This window comes from Eptatretus burgeri, chromosome 4 (assembly GCF_056783735.1).
Source record: "Eptatretus burgeri isolate ZD-2024b chromosome 4, Ebu_testis_v1, whole genome shotgun sequence".
Lineage (NCBI taxonomy): Eukaryota > Metazoa > Chordata > Myxini > Myxiniformes > Myxinidae > Eptatretus > Eptatretus burgeri.
In genome coordinates, this window is record NC_140964.1 from 69,431,155 (window position 1) to 69,455,251 (window position 24,097).

A 24,097-nucleotide genomic window follows, 5' to 3' on the forward strand; every position below is an offset into this window, starting at 1 on the left:
GAAGGGAAGGGGTGTGAGGGAAGGAAGGGGAAGGCAAGGCAATGCAAGGGCATACCTGCCAACCCTACCGATTTGCACGGTAGCCTACCGATTTTCTATAGCTCCCAACGCCTACCGATTTCATTAGTCAGACATACCGCATTTGGAAATTATTATTGGAAAAAAAAAATAGTTGTGTTTTTTTCAGTTTTGCGTTCGTTTCTCACTGCCAAGAACGTATTACACGCGGCTGCTTCTACATTCTACAAAACTCGTGCTGACCTTGATTTCTTATCTCGTCAGCGATTGGTTATTGCTTCCAAACTAAGCATGACCATTGAAATGGGATGACAGGAAACAGCGGGCATTCATTTCCAGACAACGTGCCATTGGCATTTTCCATTCATGATCAAAGACTGCAGTTAACAGAGAGGACTCATCGCTTCAGTGCACGGCAACAATGCAAACACCAGAAAAGAAAAAAACCACCCCCATGCTGGGTCAACGAGTTTAAGCCAAGTTGGACAACAGAGTTCAAGTGTATCAAGGCTTCACGTGAGGTAAACTGTAAATATGTTATGAAATCAGAGTGGCCAGTCATTTCATTCATAACGATGTATCAGTGAGTTTATGTAAACTCTTGTGTACATGTATGGGCACATAAATGTGGAGCTTGGACAGTGAGTAATTCATGGAAACGTGACTGGTGATCATGATGTCTCAGAAAAATAAAGATTGGTGAGTAGATCAACCATGTTAAGTTTTCTCTTTTCAGTCTAAAAATATGTTGATATATTTCAGCTAACTGTGGTCTCAAAATGCAGGAGATTGCACCATTGCTTCATTTTTTTTGAAAAATTTATGGGGGAGCATGCCCCCGGACCCCCCTAGGGACGCGTGCGACGCCAGCCTACCACTTTTCCTTCAAAAAGGTTGGCAGGTATGCAAGGGTAGTGGAAGTCAGCATGAGTGGAGGGAAGGGAAGAGAAGGCAATGATGTGAACACAAGGGAAGGTGGTTAGAGGGGCATGGAATGGAAGGCAGCATGATGGAAGGGGAAGGGAAGAGCGATGAAATGCACCCAAACAGCAACATTTTCTTTTTAACCGCCGGGTTCTTGAGAAAACTTGGTGGGAGCATTTAAAAGCAATGCTTTTTTTCTGGAAAAGGCCTGCCTGCATGCATGCATGCTCGCACATGCAGCAACCTTTGAAACCCTCCGGTCAGCTCACTTCGATTCTTATTTGTAAATACTGCACTATGGGGAGACCATTTTAAATTAAAAACTAAACCATCAGTCCTTAACACTCCCCTTAGCAGAGGGGGAGGGGGGAGCAGGGAGAGAGAGAGAGAGAGAGAGAGAGAGAGAGAGAGAGAGAGAGAGAGAGAGAGAGAGAGAGAGAGAGAGAGAGAGAGAGAGGGCGCAAGGGGTCAGAGAGCGTGAGGGTAGAGGAGAGTGGGAGAGGGGTGAGGGAGAGGTGTGAGAGAGGGAGAAGGGTGATAGAGGACAGGTGGGAGAGTGAAGAGGGGGAGAAGAAAGGGGGATTCCGGCAGATGTGACGTCCACTTTGACGTCCATCCGAGAGACAGAACACACATTAATGTATCACCCTGCCTGTGAAACACCGAGATGACAGTTTATGGCTTGGTCAGGATTCGAAGCTAGGCTAAACAGTTTAGAGCGAGCATGCGTACCTCTCACCTATTCTGCTGTGATGTAGCAATTCATTGCATTGTAACAACTGAAAACATTTTTTACTCATTGAAATCATCCAAAATATTTGCCTTCATCGTTCTGGAGATGTCAACATGGAGAACCACTCTGCAGGATTTCCGTCAAAGCTTGAAGAGTGCTCGCCAAGTGGCTGAACCACTCAAGCAACCACCCCAATGGAACGGTTGAAGAAAATTTAAAAAACGAAACGTTTAATTTTTTACATATTTCTATCGATGTCGAAGTGATGGGTTGTATATTGAAAGAATATCATAGAAAAGTTGAAACGTCGTGTAAATAAAATTGTACATTTTCAGCAATTGAGCCACTGACCAATGCACCGCATGACAGCATGGGGCCAAACACAGGTGAGTGGGCCCTGAACATTGTTCAAGTTGATTCATATATTCAGTGATGGTGTGAATATTTTAGAGCCCTCGCCAAGTTTCTTGAGCACTCAAGCAAGCACTCCAATGAAACAGTTGATAAGGAACAGCTGGCTTGGCAAGCGATTAGTGATTGCTGATTGGTCATATAAACACAATGCACCCTAAGATGCCTGGAATGTCAAGGCGATGTCTGAATTAGACAAATGAACACTTTTTTAGCAGTCAGAAATACTGCTGAAGTTAATATAGACGTTGAAATTATTAAATTCAGCTCAGATGAAGTGATTATAGATGATATGGTGAGGGTAGGTTAGGTATGGGAGCATGCGCCGGAGAAGCATATCACTGCATCCACTTTCCGCCAGTCTTACAGGGGCCTCCATCTGGTCATCCCCCAGGCAGATGCCCTGACCATCCCTGTCTCCTTGCGATGTCGATCAACCTGCTGTAACCATGAGGCACATGGTCATCCTGTTGGACTTCTCCACCTACGAGGCTCCCCCACTGAGAGAATCTGGTGAGTAGAATCAGGATCAGAAAATCGAGCCACATGTCCATACAGCCAAAGCTTATGCTCACAGACTTTTCAGGTAACAAATCTCATTTGAGTCTCTTTCAGCAACCGCTCATTGGACACAAAGCCTGCCTGACCAGCAAGAGCCAAAGATTCTACAAAGAGACCTGGTACCGAAGGAGTTAAGTCTTCATCTCAGATCCTTTGTGAGAGTCCAAGTCTAACATCTGTAGAGCAGGACTGGAAGTACCAAGCATCCGAAGACTCGAACTTTCATCTTCCCGCATCGTTTCCGACAGTGCCACACCCCATGCATGATTCAGTGAATCCATGACTCCCCAGGCCTGACCCAGACGTCTGTTGACCTCTGTTTGGCTCAAAACGTGCGGAGACATGAATATCACTGCCAAGGTAAGTGAACCTCTCCGTGACCTCAACATCCTCACCACAAACAGGTACAGACAGGAGAGCAGCATCCAAGATGTCATGGAAAGCCTGGATCTTTGTTTTGACCAAAGAAACCCACAGTCTCAGTGGCTCCAATTCCTCATTCAGTGCCTCAATGGCCCCTAAAAGGACATCCAGTGTTTCCCCAAGGATGACTGAATCATCTGTGAAATCAAGGTCAGAGATCTTGATATTCCCAAGCGATGCACCGCAGCTTGATCTCTCAAACATCTTCCCCAGTATCCAGTCCATGCAAGTGTTGAAGAGTGTGGGGGCCAACACACGCCCTGATTAACTCCAGTAACAACTGGCAATAAGTCGGAGATGGAACCATCACACTTCACAGCACCCTCTGTCCCAGAGTATAGTTCAAAAATCAGATTGATCAACTTTGGTTGATCAACTCCAGAGGGCAACCTGATTCACTGAATCGAATGCTTTGCGGAGATCAATATAGCCTTTAAGCAGCCCCTGCCGAAACTCTAGTCTGCATCTGGTGAGGAGCCGGAGAGCAAGAATGTGGTCAATCTTTGACTTCTTTGGTGTAAAGCCCGACTGCTCCGGCCACTGGTGCTCGAGAAGTGGTGAACCCTTTGAAGAATTATCTGAGCAAAGACCTTGCCCGACACTGAGAGCAGCGTCACCCTTCGGTAGTTGTTGCTGTTCTGGCGATCACCCTTCCCTTTCCAGAGAGGGAAAGATGTGATGGCATATGTGGAAATGAAATAAAGCCATGAATGCTGGCATCTCAGGTTGTTTATATAAGTATTGTCAAGTATCCAGGGATTCATCGGCATGATGATAAGGCATTCCATGAGATGAGTGAGGAAAGTGAAAAAAAAACAAAAAACTTTATCATGAAGAAACCATTGCAGCCTCTTCCACGCCAAGGTATTGTTGAGAAAGACAAAAAATGACGAATTACGACCACAGTAAGGGACAGCGAGGTGACCAGGGATGAGCCTGAACAAAGGATAATTAAACAAGACAGTTAATTATCTTCAAAAGGGGTGTTTAAATTAACCCCAAACAACCAATTTTCACTCATGCACTCCCGTGGAGTTCCCTTCATATGCATGCAAAGTTTAGGCCTGCGAGGTTTCATGGATTTGGAGTTATGGAGGAGATGGACAGACAGACTGACACACACTGACATTTATTCGTATAGATAGATAACTCACTGAGAGGTAGAGGTAGATAAAAAGCATGTTGTTCTCCAATCACAGACAGATTGGTGACCTTTCACTCATTTGTTATATCTCATGCAGTCTTGGGACAATGCACAGGTTCACTCCATGATGACCTAACTTCCAGTATTTTTGCTCACCGATTGTCCCCCTTTTTCCCAAGTGCAATCATCCCCGAGGTCAGTTCAAATCTGATTTTTTTACTCCAGGTCTTCCAGGTAGCAGTCCCATGCCATTTTACACCATCTTCCATTCCTGCTCTTTATCTCTTCAATCCAGAAAAAGTCAACTCCCACCTCTCCACGACTATACTCACATGAATCGTATTTAAATGCCCCATGTTTGCCTCTTCCTCATTACCTCACTGTCTATATATCCACTCTCATTTCACACTTTCATGAACCTTGATTTTGTGCACCTCAATTGATATTAAAAAAACGTTGTTTGCATGGAACAAAATGAAATATGTAGTTTACCTGATCTTTATGGGAAATCAGGTTGAATTCTGTGTGTGGAGTGGTTCCATACTGCACAACAGCCACCTGGGTCTGCTCTGGAGCAACATTCAAACCCTTGGTTAAATGAGCCGCCAACCTTCGAATAAGTTCAAAATTCCTTGAACCCACATCATTGGAGCCATCCAATAGGAAAACTACATCAGGACCTGTTGTGGACACTGCAGGAGATATTATAAGTGACAGTGCAGAGGAAAACAGGGTGAGTGAAATATCATGTCCTCTGTCGATGTATACATTATTTTAATGAGTGAAATGAATAGGATGTTGATTGAGATCAGCGAACAGCTGGAGGAAACAAGGAATGGTTGACGTTTCAGGCGTTAACCCTTCATCGGATGTGTTAACCCATTTATTTCAATGAATTGTACTCTATTTGGGAGGATATACCATTTCCTTTTTTAAGCCATTCTACTCTGTCATTGTAACAAAGGAAACACTTGAGCACCTGAACAAAGCAATTTGATTATTCATCATCAACATCAGCTGTTGGAAGTGGATGCTATAGGAACATGCATTCCACTCCATACGTGTTTGCGTGCCTTATTGCCACTCACCTCCTGTGTGGACCTGGATTTTAATCTTCACTCCAATCAAATCTCCAAGAGAAGAGCCAACTTTTGACAACTCATGGGCAAGGGCATAATAATCTTCATTGTAATACACAAAGTTATCTGTTGGTGTATCTCCAACCCTGAGCAGCTGGTTCTTGTCCGTCTTCCCCGCTCCCATGGCAAATATGTTGACACCAGCTTCTTGTAATGATTTTGCTGCAGTTGTGGGATCTACTACTGAAGTGCTTCCTGACAATATGATTGCCACCTGTGTATGAATAGCAAAACAATAATGAAAACATTAATGAGGTGGAGTGATTTAAACGAAGCAAATGTGTGTGTGTATTGTATGTACGAGAAACCTGAAGTTCAGGAGTTCTCTTATTAATTCTCAAAAGATGAAATACAGTTCAAACACCAAGTCCAGCAGAACTTGTTAGCTTTGAAATACACACATGATGTAAGTTATCTATTGTTGTATTAACTGATGCAACTGTATACAGTTGATGTAAATAAATGCGGTTTTACCCCATTATTAAAAAAGTAACATTACTAAAACTAAACTCAAGCTTTGAATTAAAAAATAAACCTTAAATAATGTTCATTTTTATATTGTGATCTTTTCAAAGGAAAGTAAAGGTAACTGTCATTTGAAGCAGTTTGTAAAACCTTCAGGAACATGGTGAAAGGGATGATTAGAAACTGCAGGTTTACAATAATGGGACATGGGAACCAACATGATCATTTCTTCAAAAAACAAAAACAGATTGGTGGGGGAAAAAAAACTTTCATTTTCCTGATTCAATTGTATTCCTGTCCATCTTTTCCTGCTTACAATCTTCCTTCTCTTTATTTCTTTAATATTCAAATAATATTTCACATCTCTGCCCCACTCCTCCTTTTGAGCAATCATCTCTGGTGCCATCTTTGACAAAATTGATATTCCAAAAATTGTGATGGTTAATATTTCTTGTAGAATATCCAACCAGCTTGTAGCTCTCACTTCATTCAAATGATTACTTGTTCATGAACTGCAACCGACACCATGACACAAGGGATCATGACAAATAGTCCATCATTTGCTTATCCTTAGCGAGAACATAATTATCAGTTTTGATATTCACATTACAAAATATTATTGAGGTTTACGAAAAAAACTTCTGAAGATCGAGGTTTTCAAATTATACAATGTTTATACTGACCAAAATGTCAGATTTCCTGTCTTGTGAAAATTTTTTGTTGAAATTGTGGTTCATCAAGATATTTTGCAATTTTACAATGGCACCTTAAATATTTTGAAGGTCCAAAAACGTTTTTAAAATCGAAATGAGGTAAGAGTTGACAATAGTTTTGTTACCTGTATTGCACCGTCTTTAGCTCGGCCACCTCTTCTCTCGATGAATTGATCTCGCCGCAACTGTTCAAGACCCTGACGCAAGTTTGACTGGCCACCCTTAAGCTTGATGTTCTTGAGGGCATCAATAATTTCTGCATTCGATCGATATGTGTTAAGGTAGAACTCGGAGCGAGGCTGTCCACCGTACTGCACCAGCCCCACTTGGGTTTTCTCCTGCCCAACATCAAGAACTCCAACGATTGTCTCCACCATTTGCTTCATCAAGTCAAAATCTTGCTGCTTAATGTCACGTGACCCATCCAACAAAAACACCACATCAACAGCTGAAAAGATAAAAAGACGTTTGTTTTGCTTTTTATGAAAAATAACGATCTCATTGTTTTCCCCATTGTGATCAGATAATTTATTTTGCCTTCCCACCTCCAGTGTAGAACCACAGTATCACAATTGAAAGTTGAAGAACGCGCCAAGTGGATTTACCACGCAATGCATGAAACATTTGAAGAAACCTACAAAAGCAAAACGTGTTATTACCTCTGCCACCGAAGGTGGAGGAGGTGATGTTTTCACCCCTATCTGTCTGTTTGTCTGTTTGTTTGTTAATTTGCCAGAATCCTTCGGATTTCGGCAATTATGTTGGTCGGTTGTGTGTCATTCTGTGTGTCTGTCTGTCTGTCTGTCTGTTTGTTTGTGTGTTTGTTTACCCTGTAGCAGCCACACCGTTTCAGCGATCATGACCAAACTGGGGACAGACATCCGCCATGTTACAACTTAGACACTTGTCGTTTTTGGTGAATCTAGGTCAAATGTCAAGGTCAAGGTCACCGAAAAACTGAAATTCTTATTTTCGCAATAACTTCCGCTAAAATGGTCGTATCGACTTAAAACCAAATCCAAAATGTGCATCTTCCAATTCTGCATCCAACCATATGTCTCATTTGGGTGTGACACCAACACCCTTCTTAGCGGTCGGGAGTCGAATGTCAGGGGAGTCGGGTCAAAAATTTCAAATTGCGATAAAAACGCCATTTCACGTCCAATTGACTTCCAAGTTATGATCATGACCAAACTAAGTGCTATAACTCAATAAACAGTAGCACTATCGACTTATAAGAACCAAATTGATGTCCAGGTTTTTGTTTTTTCAGAGATCATGGAGATATGACAAAGTTATTCCGGCAATTCCTTGCTCTACGAGCAATTTCATTTGTTACCTTCGCAAACTTTGTTGCGAAGGTTACGTTTTGATCGCTGTGTATTTATTTATTTGTGAATATGTGTGTTTGTTTGTTTGTTTGTTTGTTATTCGCATAACTCCAAAAGTATTGAACTGAATCGCAGCAAATTTGGTGGAATGATTGGTTATTATCCGAGGACCATTCGATTCGATTTTGGGAGCGATCGGGTCAAAGGTCAAGGTCATGAAAAGATCAAAATTGTCTTTTTACCATAGCACGGTCAATTTGTATCCAATTTGCATGCAACTAATGCCAAAATGTTCAGAATTCAATGCCCCATATTGTGATATGTGACATGACACAATGACGTAATAACCCTTATTTGCGGTTGGGAGTCAAAGGTCAGGAGGGTGGCACGACATTGCAAAATGTCCGGTTTTAGTCATAACACGGTCAATTCTTATCCGATTTGCATGAAACCAACACCAAAATGTTGACTGTTCTGTTCCCCACACTCTAATACCAATTACAAAATTAAGAGTACAAAGGTCAAGGTCGAGGTCTTGAAAAGGTCAAAATCGTCATTTTGCCATAGTGTGGTCGATTTTTATCCAATTTGCATGCAACCAATGCCAAAATGTTGTGAATTCAATGCCCAATCTTGTGATATACGATATGACACAATGACGTCATTACCTTTGTTAGCGGTTTGAGTCAAAGGTCAGCGGGGTCAACGACCTTTATTATCATAACGCGATCAATTCTTATACAATTTGCATGGAAGTAGATTCAAAATGTTTAGAATTCAATTCCCTATCCTGTGATGTGTAATATTTGACAGTGACTTTATTGGTGAGTTCAAAGCATTGGGGGGTGGGGGGTGTCACTGAACTTATTTCTTATAATGTGACCAGTTGTCATCAGATTGACTTGACACCGACACCCAAAAAGGTCAGGGAGTTCATACAGAAATTGTACAATGTACGTGAATCAGTGTCAAACAGCAGGAAATTTAATGTTTTTAAGCCATCATAACACATATCAGATGGCAGATGTGGTATGGGATTAAATACCCTAACAATCAACGGTTTCTGGGGGGCAAAATGTAGCGTTGCGAAGGTATGCGCTCTACTGAGTGCCCGTTATAGTTTTTGAAGTGATTCTTCACCATTGAGAGATAGTATGAAACCGATATGCAGCACGATATCTCATAAAGTTCTGGATATATTAAGACAAAGCTTGGTGGACAGGTTCGGTTTGCGACAAGGACAAACTGATTCGATTTTGGTGAAGATCTAGATGCGATAATTATTTAATTTTGAAGTGATTCTTCACCATTGAGAGATAGGGCCAAAAACGATACAGTACTGTATCGCATGATATTTCAAAAATGTATTGGGCCCAATATGGTCTCGTGGATCAGGCATTATGTGGCAGAGGTATGCGCTGTACGGAGTGCCCTTCCAGTTTTTATTTGTGTTTATCTCTGCCGAAGTGATGGGTCGTACAATGGAAGAACAAACACGGGAAACGTTGTAGAAAATAAAATTTCATATTTTCAATGAGGCAGCCGCCACCGGCTGCACTGCAGAACAACACGCGGCCAATGCAGGTGAGTAGCCCTGAACTTTGTTCAAGTCGATCTATATTCAGTGACAATGCGAATATTGTAGAGCGTTGGCTTAAACACTCCAATGAAACGGCTGATAAGAAACGGCTCCTTTGGCATGCAATTGGCAATCACCGAGCGTCATATTAAATATACACCTCCTGGAGATGCCCGAAATGTCAAATATGTCTGAATTGGACAAATTAACACTTTTCTAGGAGTCAGAACTGCTTGTAAGTTCGATTCTGGAGCTTAAATTTTGTAATTTTGCTTAGTTTAAGAGATACTCTTGGTAACTGCATGTGAGGAAATGAAATAAAACAACGAACGCTGATGTCTCTGGGCGTTTAAAAAGGCCCGGTCACACCTTGACGTTTTAGCCAACGTATGCCGATTTTTGAATTTTTTTTCTAAAACGCTGGCACACGTTGAATACGTTATGGGTAAGTTTTGATAACATTGAGAGCACGCTGGCATACGTCGTAGTACGTTGCCATACATCGTTGTACGTTGGCTTTAAACGTTGTACTTTTCGGTTGTCCTCAAATTTTTTCATGCTTGAAATTTCACGACGTATGCCGGCGTATGACTCACACGTTCCGCTACGCTGGCCACAAGTTGTAGGCACGGTCTGCGATCGTTGACAGACGTCAACACATGCTACTTGTAAGTTAATCATAAGTTGAGACACGCCGAGGTAGTGTTTAGAGTACCCGAAACTTATTTCCTACCTATGATTAACGTGTTGTTGGCACGTTACGCGATCGTTGCCACACGTCGACAGACGTTACTTTTAAGTTACTCATAGGCTGAAAGACGTCGGTATAATGGATCGTCCTTGCGTCAGCGTCCACGGCCACGGCCAGGACACTTATTTGCAGCATTCTTCAAACTTTTCTTCGGCATGACGAGGATGTTCACACTTCGATGTCTAGCTTGGCTATGATTCCAATTGTCCATCGGCAGCGTCTATTTAAAATAGTCGAGTTTGAGCGTTTTAACACGTTCAGAAGAAACGTTTCAAATTTCCAAACCCCAGCGTCAAAAAAAAACAAAAAAAAAAAACAAAGGCGAGTGACAGCAATTTAAATCGTTCATTGTAAACAATGAAACTAGCTGAGTGGTACCGTTTAAAAGTCGTTGAGTGTAAAAAAAATCCAATTGTTGAGCGCAAGCGTCTACTTTCAATAGTGGAGATGCAGCCATTTAAATCGTTGAGTGGCAGCCTATGAACCTACCCGTGGACACGCGGACGCAAGGACGATCCATCATAACCCACACCCTCCCCCTCACACTCACCTACTACTGCCAACATGAACAAACTACTACTAATACTAATACTAATAGTAATACTGATACTGATACTGTTACTGCTGACATGGACATTGACTCAAAAAGGACTCGAAAACACTGTTGGGTTCCCCTTTTATGAACACCATTTTTATATACCAATTCCCAAAACCGCTGGGAACACGTCTTTATATGGCAGTTGTAACCTAGAAACACGTTCATTTATTTTTTTGTCGACCGGAAGACGTCATTGGAATACGTCTACATACGTCGATGTGTGTTAGGGCTACGTAAAGAATTGGTTCAAAGCACGTCAAACATAAGTTAGAAATAAGTTTCGCGTAAAAAAGACATTACCGCGACGCGTTTCGACTTATGAGTAGCTTATAAGTAGCCTTTGTGGACGTGTGTAAGCGTCCACATATCGTGTGTAAAACTTATCCTCATCGCATGCGAATGTGTGTCATACGCCGAGTACGTCGTAAAATTTTGAACATGTTCAAAATTTCTTGACGTACTCTACTTACTACGACTTATGATAGTGTATTTAGCATTCTACTCGCGCATACCAAACTTACCCATACCGTATTCGACGTACCCCCAACGTTTTAGACACACTTTTTGTTACGTCGGCATACGCTGGCAAGATCGCCAAGGTGTGACCGCGATTTTGACCCTTCCATTTCTACGGCAGTTATGATTTGAATCATTGTGCGTCAGCCTTTTAATAGGCTACGTCACAACATCGTCGGCGATGCGTGCAACGCGCTATGCCTGAGTTAGACTATCGTTGGGCATCGGTTGTGTAGGCCGACAACAGGTTCAGCATTCGTTGGTATAAGTTATCTATAACACAACGAAACGTTCTGTGTCCGTTACCAATGCGTTATACATAAGACCAAGTCGCTATGAATACGTCCGAATCTTTAAAAAAAAACATCAAAAGTTCAACGTAAGCCAGCGTTTTACATAAATTTTAACACGTTGCCATCGCTGGCTAAAACGTCAAGGTGTGACCGGGCCTTTAGCATTACAATGTTCCGAGCGATTCGTTGCTATGATGAACAGGCATATGATAATATGAGTGAGGAAAGTGAAAAAATAAACTTTTTCGTTAAGAAATCATTGCGGCCTGTTCCATGTCAAGGCTAGGTTGAGCAGGCCAAAAAACATGGCAGCTTCAGACCCCAGGGAGGTTACCGAGGATACGCCTTAAACCCAACAGAGTGAGGCGGCCAAGGATCGCCTGATGAAGGATATAATTAAATAAGGCCGTTAATTCTCTTCAAAAGTGGTGTTTTAATTAATCCAAACACCCAATTTTCAGTCATAAACTTCCTTGGAGTTTTCTTAGAATGCCTGCAACGTTTTAGGCTGCTAGGTTATGTTGTGTTGGAGTTATGGAGGAGACACCCTGACACTCTGATGCGAGTTTGCACGCAAGCACACACGCATTATTATAGATACAACAAGTACATTCGGATACTGACCTTTCGATGTTCCAGGGAGTCGTGGTTCACCAGTCTCAGTGAAACTGTCCAAGATATGTAAAGATACATCCTCAAAGCCTTGGTAGTTGCGACCATGATAGTGTGCCATCTTATCCACCGGTTGGCTCACAAATGCATGCAGATCATTCAGGTTTGTTTTTCCAGCCCCAACAGCCATAACCCTCACTTCTCTGTCCTGCAAAGCAACTGATGCTTTCTTGGCTGCTTCAATATCACGAGGTGAACTTCCAGACAGGACTACCACGATCTGTGGAGCTCCTTGAGCCCTACGGCCTCCTCCGTCATCCACCAGCACTTTGTCTTGTACATGACGCAGACCTGCAGCAAGGTTGGATAGCCCACCCTTGAAGGCCACCCTATTAATGGCACTGACTGCAGAATCCTGAAGAGATAATGGCCAGAAAATGAATTTTTCAAACTTGAATGAAAGTGCTGCACAGACATTGTACTATTTCAAACAAAGCATGTAAATATAATTGGAGGTCATCTGGAATCTGGACTCACAATAAATTTCGTCACTCTATGCTGAACCCTCCATATGGCAGCGACATCCCTCTTCAGAAGTGGTGACCCAAACTGTACATGGTACCATATTCAAAATGAGGCCTCATTCATTTCCTGTTCAGTGTTAACACCACTTCTTATGTTTAGCTCCGCCACTGAAAGTGAAGGAAGTTGTGTTTTCACCCCTTTCTGTCTTTCTGTCCGTCTTTGTTTGTTTGTTATCTTGCCAAAACGAAGTTTTTGCAAGATATGTTAGTCAACTTGTATGTTTTTTTTTTTTGTCTGTAATCACGTATCGATCACTCTGCAGAGCACAGTTAACATTGGAAATTTTTGTAACTTCGCATACAAGAGGCCTATAGAGGTCCCTTTCAGCGCATAAAATTTTGAAGGTCAAGGTCACTTTGTCGCAAATCAGGGGAGTCGACGAAACCCTTATTTTTTGAGTAATTTTGATCGGATCGTCTTCAAACTTCATCACAATATAGTTCATGGTCTGGCGCTCAGCTGATTAATTTTTGGTGGCGATCGGCCTTGATCTTCATGGTTAGTGCTAGAGGTCGAAAGTTTTTGACCCCAAGGTCAAATTTTGAAATCTTAGGTACCATATCGTGCAATACCTCAAATTGAACACCTCGATGAGTGCTTTCTAGATATGTCAAGCTTGAGACATTATGACGTCATTTGGTGACGTTATGAGGAAAAAGCATATTTTTCATGGTAACTCTGCAGAACGATTCTCATCGGAATCTCTCGTAGGCAGATATTCCTCAAGGAGTCGTTCCTGGTGGATAGCAGCTCTGTTCACCTCAGTGTGACCTTAAAGAAGTCACACGTGGTCACCTTTTGGCAAGATACGGGTAACCCTGTGGGTGACATTGGTTAGTTATTTGTTTGTTTGTTTGTCTGTCTGTGTGTGTGCAGAATATCTAAAAACATGCTGGACGGATTCGGATGAAATTTTGTGGACAGGTTGGGTGTGTGACAAGGACAAACTAATTAGATTTTGGTGAAGATCCGGATCCGGATTCGGATACAAGAATTATTTAACTTATAAAGTGATTCTTCACCATTTAGAGATGGGGCCAAAAACGATATATAGCATGATATTTCATTCAAAAATGTGTTGGGTCTGATATGTTCTTGTGGATTAGGCATTGTGTGGTGGAGGTATTCACTCTACCGAGTGCCCTTCTAGTTTATAACTTATCGACCAGCAAGTACAATCCAAAACATTGACTATCGTTGTGGCTTTAAAAAATGTCGTAATCCACACCTTGTTGACCACCTCGATGAAATAATTGGGTTTAGCTCTTGCATTTTGATGTAGATTCTCATTTGGAACAAAAAAAGGGCCTCCTCTGCCACCCCCCCCCCTTCCCGTGTTTTATCATCATATGAAACAAAAGGTGAAGGAATAATTATGGACCCCTATGAGGTCTGTCTGCCTCCTCCCCCTCAGCACCCCTGTTCACACTAATCCTGCATGGGGTAAGTATTCTATGAATACAATCAAATTCATCTCTAATCTCTGAATGTAACAATCAGACATGACCTGGGCAGACACTATTTCCAAGTTAACCTATAAAGCAGGATGGCTGCTTGGTGTTCTCTGGTGTGGCAAGGATATTTTCTCATGACCGACACAGCATCTTTGTGTATTATAACGGGGTTTTCGTGTTCCACATGGGTCAGACATTGTACATCCAACCTTGCATTCCTTTAATCGATGTGGAGGACAAAACTCTAAAAATAGCTTGTTTCACTCACCAAAAGGTTGATGCACCGACAAAGCATGTTGTTCATGAACCAAAGACAGATTTGTAACCTTTAACTCAGTTATTATTTATCTAGTCTTCTACCCTCAGTCTTTTCAGCTCTGTTCTTCTCAAGCCTGACTACAATGCACATGTTCAGTTAACAACCTCACTCGTTGATAACATAAATTCCAAGTTTTTTTTTCCCCACCTACAATTCTTTGTCCCCTTTCTCCTATGTGCAATCATCCCCGAGGTCAGTTCAAATCTGTTTTTTTTCCTCCAGGTCTTCTGGGTAGCAGTCCCATGCCATTTTACACCATCTTCCAGTCCTGCTCTTTATCTCTTCAATCCAGACAAACTCAACCCAGATCTCTCCACGACTATACTCACATGAATCGTATTTAAATGCCCCATGTTTGCCTCTTCCTCATTACCTCACTGTCTATATATCCACTCTCATTTCACACTTTCATGAACCTTGATTTTGTGTACCTCAATTGATATTAAAAAAAAACCTTGTTTGATTGGAACAAAATGAAATATGTAGTTTACCTGATCTTTATGGGAAATCAGGTTGAATTCTGTGTGTGGAGTGGTTCCATACTGCACAACAGCCACCTGGGTCTGCTCTGGAGCAACCTTCAAACTCTTGGTTATATGAGCTGCCAACCTTCGAATATGTTCAAAATTCCTTGAACCCACATCATTGGACCCATCCAATAGGAAAACTATGTCAGGACCTGTCGTGGACAATGCAGGAGATATTATAAGTGACAGCGTAGAGGAAAACAGGGTGAGTGAAATATCATGTACAGTGACTATGTATGCATTATTTTAATGAGTGAAATGAATAGGATGTTGATTGAGATCAGTGAACAGCTGTAGGTAACAAAGAATGGTTGACGTTTCAGGCGTTAACCCTTCATCGGATGTGTTAACCCATTTATTTCAATGAATTGTACTCTATTTGGGAGGATATACCATTTCCTTTTTTACACCATTCTACTCTGTCATTGTAACAAAGGAAACACTTGAGCACCTGAACAAAGCAATTTGATTATTCATCATCAACATCAGCTGTTGGAAGTGGATACTATACGAACATGCATTCCACTCCATACGTGTTTGCGTGCCTTATTGCCACTCACCTCCTGTGTGGACCTGGATTTTAATCTTCACTCCAATCAAATCTCCAAGAGAAGAGCCAACTTTTGACAACTCATGGGCAAGGGCATAATAATCTTCATTGTAATACACAAAGTTATCTGTTGGTGTATCTCCAACCCTGAGCAGCTGGTTCTTGTCCGTCTTCCCTGCTCCCATGGCAAATATGTTGACACCAGCTTCTTGTAATGATTTTGCTGCAGTTGTGGGATCTACTACTGAAGTGCTTCCTGACAATATGATTGCCACCTGTGTATGAATAGCAAAACAATAATGAAAACATTAATGAGGTGGAGTGATTTAAACGAAGCAAATGTGTGTGTATTGTATGTACGAGAAACCTGAAGTTCAGGAGTTCTCTTATTAATTCTCAAAAGATGAAATACAGTTCAAACACCAAGTCCAGCAGAACTTGTTAGCTTTGAAATACACACATGATGTAAGTTATCTATTGTTGTATTAACTGATGCAACTGTATACAGTTGATGTAAATAAATGCGGTTTTACCCCATTATTAAAAAAGTAACATTACTAAAACTAAACTCAAGCTTTGAATTAAAAAATAAACCTTAAATAATGTTCATTTTTATATTGTGATCTTTTCAAAGGAAAGTAAAGGTAACTGTCATTTGAAGCAGTTTGTAAACCCTTCAGGAACATGGTGAAAGGGATGATTAGAAACTGCAGGTTTACAATAATGGGACATGGGAACCAACATGATCATTTCTTCAAAAAACAAAAACAGATTGGTGGGGGAAAAAAAACTTTCATTTTCCTGATTCAATTGTATTCCTGTCCATCTTTTCCTGCTTACAATCTTCCTTCTCTTTATTTCTTTAATATTCAAATAATATTTCACATCTCTGCCCCACTCCTCCTTTTGAGCAATCATCTCTGGTGCCATCTTTGACAAAATTGATATTCCAAAAATTGTGATGGTTAATATTTCTTGTAGAATATCCAACCAGCTTGTAGCTCTCACTTCATTCAAATGATTACTTGTTCATGAACTGCAACCTACACCATGACACAAGGGCTCATGACAAATAGTCCATCATTTGCATATCCTTAGCGAGAACATAATTATCAGTTTTGATATTCACATTACAAAATATTATTGAGGTTTACGAAAAAAACTTCTGAAGATCGAGGTTTTCAAATTATACAATGTTTATACTGACCAAAATGTCAGATTTCCTGTCTTGTGAAAATTTTTTGTTGAAATTGTGGTTCATCAAGATATTTTGCAATTTTACAATGGCACCTTAAATATTTTGAAGGTCCAAAAACGTTTTTAAAATCGAAATGAGGTAAGAGTTGACAATAGTTTTGTTACCTGTATTGCACCGTCTTTAGCTCGGCCACCTCTTCTCTCGATGAATTGATCTCGCCGCAACTGTTCAAGACCCTGACGCAAGTTTGACTGGCCACCCTTAAGCTTGATGTTCTTGAGGGCATCAATAATTTCTGCATTCGATCGATATGTGTTGAGGTAGAACTCGGAGCGAGGCTGTCCACCGTACTGCACCAGCCCCACTTGGGTTTTCTCCTGCCCAACATCAAGAACTCCAACGATTGTCTCCACCATTTGCTTCATCAAGTCAAAATCTTGCTGCTTAATGTCACGTGACCCATCCAACAAAAACACCACATCAACAGCTGAAAAGATAAAAAGACGTTTGTTTTGCTTTTTATGAAAAATAACGATCTCATTGTTTTCCCCATTGTGATCAGATAATTTATTTTGCCTTCCCACCTCCAGTGTAGAACCACAGTATCACAATTGAAAGTTGAAGAACGCGCCAAGTGGATTTACCACGCAATGCATGAAACATTTGAAGAAACCTACAAAAGCAAAACGTGTTATTACCTCTGCCACCGAAGGTGGAGGAGGTGATGTTTTCACCCCTATCTGTCTGTTTGTCTGTTTGTTTGTTAATTTGCCAGAATCCTTCAGATTTCGGCAATTATGTTGGTCGGTTGTGTGTCATTCTGTGTGTCTGTCTGTCTGTCTGTCTGTTTGTTTGTGTGTTTGTTTACCCTGTAGCAGCCACACCGTTTCAGCGATCATGACCAAACTGGGGACAGACATCCGCCATGTTACAACTTAGACACTTGTCGTTTTTGGTGAATCTAGGTCAAATGTCAAGGTCAAGGTCACCGAAAAACTGAAATTCTTATTTTCGCAATAACTTCCGCTAAAATGGTCGTATCGACTTAAAACCAAATCCAAAATGTGCATCTTCCAATTCTGCATCCAACCATATGTCTCATTTGGGTGTGACACCAACACCCTTCTTAGCGGTCGGGAGTCGAATGTCAGGGGAGTCGGGTCAAAAATTTCAAATTGCGATAAAAACGCCATTTCACGTCCAATTGACTTCCAAGTTATGATCATGACCAAACTAAGTGCTATAACTCAATAAACAGTAGCACTATCGACTTATAAGAACCAAATTGATGTCCAGGTTTTTGTTTTTTCAGAGATCATGGAGATATGACAAAGTTATTCCGGCAATTCCTTGCTCTACGAGCAATTTCATTTGTTACCTTCGCAAACTTTGTTGCGAAGGTTACGTTTTGATCGCTGTGTATTTATTTATTTGTGAATATGTGTGTTTGTTTGTTTGTTTGTTTGTTATTCGCATAACTCCAAAAGTATTGAACTGAATCGCAGCAAATTTGGTGGAATGATTGGTTATTATCCGAGGACCATTCGATTCGATTTTGGGAGCGATCGGGTCAAAGGTCAAGGTCATGAAAAGATCAAAATTGTCTTTTTACCATAGCACGGTCAATTTGTATCCAATTTGCATGCAACTAATGCCAAAATGTTCAGAATTCAATGCCCCATATTGTGATATGTGACATGACACAATGACGTAATAACCCTTATTTGCGGTTGGGAGTCAAAGGTCAGGGGGGGGTCACGACATTGCAAAATGTCCGGTTTTAGTCATAACACGGTCAATTCTTATCCGATTTGCATGAAACCAACACCAAAATGTTGACTGTTCTGTTCCCCACACTCTAATACCAATTACAAAATTAAGAGTACAAAGGTCAAGGTCGAGGTCTTGAAAAGGTCAAAATCGTCATTTTGCCATAGTGCGGTCGATTTTTATCCAATTTGCATGCAACCAATGCCAAAATGTTGTGAATTCAATGCCCAATCTTGTGATATACGATATGACACAATGACGTCATTACCTTTGTTAGCGGTTTGAGTCAAAGGTCAGCGGGGTCAACGACCTTTATTATCATAACGCGATCAATTCTTATACAATTTGCATGGAAGTAGATTCAAAATGTTTAGAATTCAATTCCCTATCCTGTGATGTGTAATATTTGACAGTGACTTTATTGGTGAGTTCAAAGCATTGGGGGGTGGGGGTGTCACTGAACTTATTTCTTATAATGTGACCAGTTGTCATCAGATTGACTTGACACCGACACCCAAAAAGGTCAGGGAGTTCATACAGAAATTGTACAATGTACGTGAATCAGTGTCAAACAGCAGGAAATTTAATGTTTTTAAGCCATCATAACACATATCAGATGGCAGATGTGGTATGGGATTAAATACCCTAACAATCAACGGTTTCTGGGGGGGGGGGGCAAAATGTAGCGTTGCGAAGGTATGCGCTCTACTGAGTGCCCGTTATAGTTTTTGAAGTGATTCTTCACCATTGAGAGATAGTATGAAACCGATATGCAGCACGATATCTCATAAAGTTCTGGATATATTAAGACAAAGCTTGGTGGACAGGTTCGGTTTGCGACAAGGACAAACTGATTCGATTTTGGTGAAGATCTAGATGCGATAATTATTTAATTTTGAAGTGATTCTTCACCATTGAGAGATAGGGCCAAAAACGATACAGTACTGTATCGCATGATATTTCAAAAATGTATTGGGCCCAATATGGTCTCGTGGATCAGGCATTATGTGGCAGAGGTATGCGCTGTACGGAGTGCCCTTCCAGTTTTTATTTGTGTTTATCTCTGCCGAAGTGATGGGTCGTACAATGGAAGAACAAACACGGGAAACGTTGTAGAAAATAAAATTTCATATTTTCAATGAGGCAGCCGCCACCGGCTGCACTGCAGAACAACACGCGGCCAATGCAGGTGAGTAGCCCTGAACTTTGTTCAAGTCGATCTATATTCAGTGACAATGCGAATATTGTAGAGCGTTGGCTTAAACACTCCAATGAAACGGCTGATAAGAAACGGCTCCTTTGGCATGCAATTGGCAATCACCGAGCGTCATATTAAATATACACCTCCTGGAGATGCCCGAAATGTCAAATATGTCTGAATTGGACAAATTAACACTTTTCTAGGAGTCAGAACTGCTTGTAAGTTCGATTCTGGAGCTTAAATTTTGTAATTTTGCTTAGTTTAAGAGATACTCTTGGTAACTGCATGTGAGGAAATGAAATAAAACAACGAACGCTGATGTCTCTGGGCGTTTAAAAAGGCCCGGTCACACCTTGACGTTTTAGCCAACGTATGCCGATTTTTGAATTTTTTTCTAAAACGCTGGCACACGTTGAATACGTTATGGGTAAGTTTTGATAACATTGAGAGCACGCTGGCATACGTCGTAGTACGTTGCCATACGTCGTTGTACGTTGGCTTTAAACGTTGTACTTTTCGGTTGTCCTCAAATTTTTTCATGCTTGAAATTTCACGACGTATGCCGGCGTATGACTCACACGTTCCGCTACGCTGGCCACAAGTTGTAGGCACGGTCTGCGATCGTTGACAGACGTCAACACATGCTACTTGTAAGTTAATCATAAGTTGAGACACGCCGAGGTAGTGTTTAGAGTACCCGAAACTTATTTCCTACCTATGATTAACGTGTTGTTGGCACGTTACGCGATCGTTGCCACACGTCGACAGACGTTACTTTTAAGTTACTCATAGGCTGAAAGACGTCGGTATAATGGATCGTCCTTGCGTCAGCGTCCACGGCCACGGCCAGGACACTTATTTGCAGCATTCTTCAAACTTTTCTTCGGCATGACGAGGATGTTCACACTTCGATGTCTAGCTTGGCTATGATTCCAATTGTCCATCGGCAGCGTCTATTTAAAATAGTCGAGTTTGAGCGTTTTAACACGTTCCGAAGAAACGTTTCAAATTTCCAAACCCCAGCGTCAAAAAAAAAACAAAAAAAAAAAACAAAGGCGAGTGACAGCAATTTAAATCGTTCATTGTAAACAATGAAACTAGCTGAGTGGTACCGTTTAAAAGTCGTTGAGTGTAATAAAAATCCAATTGTTGAGCGCAAGCGTCTACTTTCAATAGTGGAGATGCAGCCATTTAAATCGTTGAGTGGCAGCCTATGAACCTACCCGTGGACACGCGGACGCAAGGACGATCCATCATAACCCACACCCTCCCCCTCACACTCACCTACTACTGCCAACATGAACAAACTACTACTAATACTAATACTAATAGTAATACTGATACTGATACTGTTACTGCTGACATGGACATTGACTCAAAAAGGACTCGAAAACACTGTTGGGTTCCCCTTTTATGAACACCATTTTTATATACCAATTCCCAAAACCGCTGGGAACACGTCTTTATATGGCAGTTGTAACCTAGAAACACGTTCATTTATTTTTTTGTCGACCGGAAGACGTCATTGGAATACGTCTACATACGTCGATGTGTGTTAGGGCTACGTAAAGAATTGGTTCAAAGCACGTCAAACATAAGTTAGAAATAAGTTTCGCGTAAAAAAGACATTACCGCGATGTGTTTCGACTTATGAGTAGCTTATAAGTAGCCTTTGTGGACGTGTGTAAGCGTCCACATATCGTGTGTAAAACTTATCCTCATCGCATGCGAATGTGTGTCATACGCCGAGTACGTCGTAAAATTTTGAACATGTTCAAAATTTCTTGACGTACTCTACTTACTACGACTTATGATAGTGTATTTAGCATTCTACTCGCGCATACCAAACTTACCCATACCGTATTCGACGTACCCCCAACGTTTTAGACACACTTTTTGTTACGTCGGCATACGCTGGCAAGATCGCCAAGGTGTGACCGCGATTTTGACCCTTCCATTTCTACGGCAGTTATGATTTGAATCATTGTGCGTCAGCCTTTTAATAGGCTACGTCACGACATCGTCGGCGATGCGTGCAACGCGCTATGCCTGAGTTAGACTATCGTTGGGCATCGGTTGTGTAGGCCGACAACAGGTTCAGCATTCGTTGGTATAAGTTATCTATAACACAACGAAACGTTCTGTGTAGTTACCAATGCGTTATACATAAGACCAAGTCGCTATGAATACGTCCGAATCTTTAAAAAAAAACATCAAAAGTTCAACGTAAGCCAGCGTTTTACATAAATTTTAACACGTTGCCATCGCTGGCTAAAACGTCAAGGTGTGACCGGGCCTTTAGCATTACAATGTTCCGAGCGATTCGTTGCTATGATGAACAGGCATATGATAATATGAGTGAGGAAAGTGAAAAAATAAACTTTTTCGTTAAGAAATCATTGCGGCCTGTTCCATGTCAAGGCTAGGTTGAGCAGGCCAAAAAACATGGCAGCTTCAGACCCCAGGGAGGTTACCGAGGATACGCCTTAAACCCAACAGAGTGAGGCGGCCAAGGATCGCCTGATGAAGGATATAATTAAATAAGGCCGTTAATTCTCTTCAAAAGTGGTGTTTTAATTAATCCAAACACCCAATTTTCAGTCATAAACTTCCTTGGAGTTTTCTTAGAATGCCTGCAACGTTTTAGGCTGCTAGGTTATGTTGTGTTGGAGTTATGGAGGAGACACCCTGACACTCTGATGCGAGTTTGCACGCAAGCACACACGCATTATTATAGATACAACAAGTACATTCGGATACTGACCTTTCGATGTTCCAGGGAGTCGTGGTTCACCAGTCTCAGTGAAACTGTCCAAGATATGTAAAGATACATCCTCAAAGCCTTGGTAGTTGCGACCATGATAGTGTGCCATCTTATCCACCGGTTGGCTCACAAATGCATGCAGATCATTCAGGTTTGTTTTTCCAGCCCCAACAGCCATAACCCTCACTTCTCTGTCCTGCAAAGCAACTGATGCTTTCTTGGCTGCTTCAATATCACGAGGTGAACTTCCAGACAGGACTACCACGATCTGTGGAGCTCCTTGAGCCCTACGGCCTCCTCCGTCATCCACCAGCACTTTGTCTTGTACATGACGCAGACCTGCAGCAAGGTTGGATAGCCCACCCTTGAAGGCCACCCTATTAATGGCACTGACTGCAGAATCCTGAAGAGATAATGGCCAGAAAATGAATTTTTCAAACTTGAATGAAAGTGCTGCACAGACATTGTACTATTTCAAACAAAGCATGTAAATATAATTGGAGGTCATCTGGAATCTGGACTCACAATAAATTTCGTCACTCTATGCTGAACCCTCCATATGGCAGCGACATCCCTCTTCAGAAGTGGTGACCCAAACTGTACATGGTACCATATTCAAAATGAGGCCTCATTCATTTCCTGTTCAGTGTTAACACCACTTCTTATGTTTAGCTCCGCCACTGAAAGTGAAGGAAGTTGTGTTTTCACCCCTTTCTGTCTTTCTGTCCGTCTTTGTTTGTTTGTTATCTTGCCAAAACGAAGTTTTTGCAAGATATGTTAGTCAACTTGTATGTTTTTTTTTTTTGTCTGTAATCACGTATCGATCACTCTGCAGAGCACAGTTAACATTGGAAATTTTTGTAACTTCGCATACAAGAGGCCTATAGAGGTCCCTTTCAGCGCATAAAATTTTGAAGGTCAAGGTCACTTTGTCGCAAATCAGGGGAGTCGACGAAACCCTTATTTTTTGAGTAATTTTGATCGGATCGTCTTCAAACTTCATCACAATATAGTTCATGGTCTGGCGCTCAGCTGATTAATTTTTGGTGGCGATCGGCCTTGATCTTCATGGTTAGTGCTAGAGGTCGAAAGTTTTTGACCCCAAGGTCAAATTTTGAAATCTTAGGTACCATATCGTGCAATACCTCAAATTGAACACCTCGATGAGTGCTTTCTAGATATGTCAAGCTTGAGACATTATGACGTCATTTGGTGACGTTATGAGGAAAAAGCATATTTTTCATGGTAACTCTGCAGAACGATTCTCATCGGAATCTCTCGTAGGCAGATATTCCTCAAGGAGTCGTTCCTGGTGGATAGCAGCTCTGTTCACCTCAGTGTGACCTTAAAGAAGTCACACGTGGTCACCTTTTGGCAAGATACGGGTAACCCTGTGGGTGACATTGGTTAGTTATTTGTTTGTTTGTTTGTCTGTCTGTGTGTGTGCAGAATATCTAAAAACATGCTGGACGGATTCGGATGAAATTTTGTGGACAGGTTGGGTGTGTGACAAGGACA

The 24,097-nt window shown here is 41.4% G+C and overlaps 1 protein-coding gene across 1 annotated transcript in view; it reads right to left on the minus strand.

Annotated features, from left to right (window-relative positions):
- Positions 1–24,097, minus strand: part of LOC147028296 (collagen alpha-3(VI) chain-like) — a 299,418-nt gene that overhangs the window by 130,660 nt on the left and 144,661 nt on the right. Inside the window, exons 15-22 of the mRNA XM_085876545.1 lie at positions 22,580–22,982; positions 17,009–17,331; positions 15,657–15,921; positions 15,061–15,248; positions 12,224–12,626; positions 6,657–6,979; positions 5,303–5,567; positions 4,707–4,906 (exon numbers count right to left, since the gene is read on the minus strand). Of these exons, the coding sequence (XP_085732671.1) occupies positions 4,707–4,906; positions 5,303–5,567; positions 6,657–6,979; positions 12,224–12,626; positions 15,061–15,248; positions 15,657–15,921; positions 17,009–17,331; positions 22,580–22,982 (2,370 nt within the window). The remainder of the gene's footprint in view (positions 1–4,706; positions 4,907–5,302; positions 5,568–6,656; positions 6,980–12,223; positions 12,627–15,060; positions 15,249–15,656; positions 15,922–17,008; positions 17,332–22,579; positions 22,983–24,097) is intronic.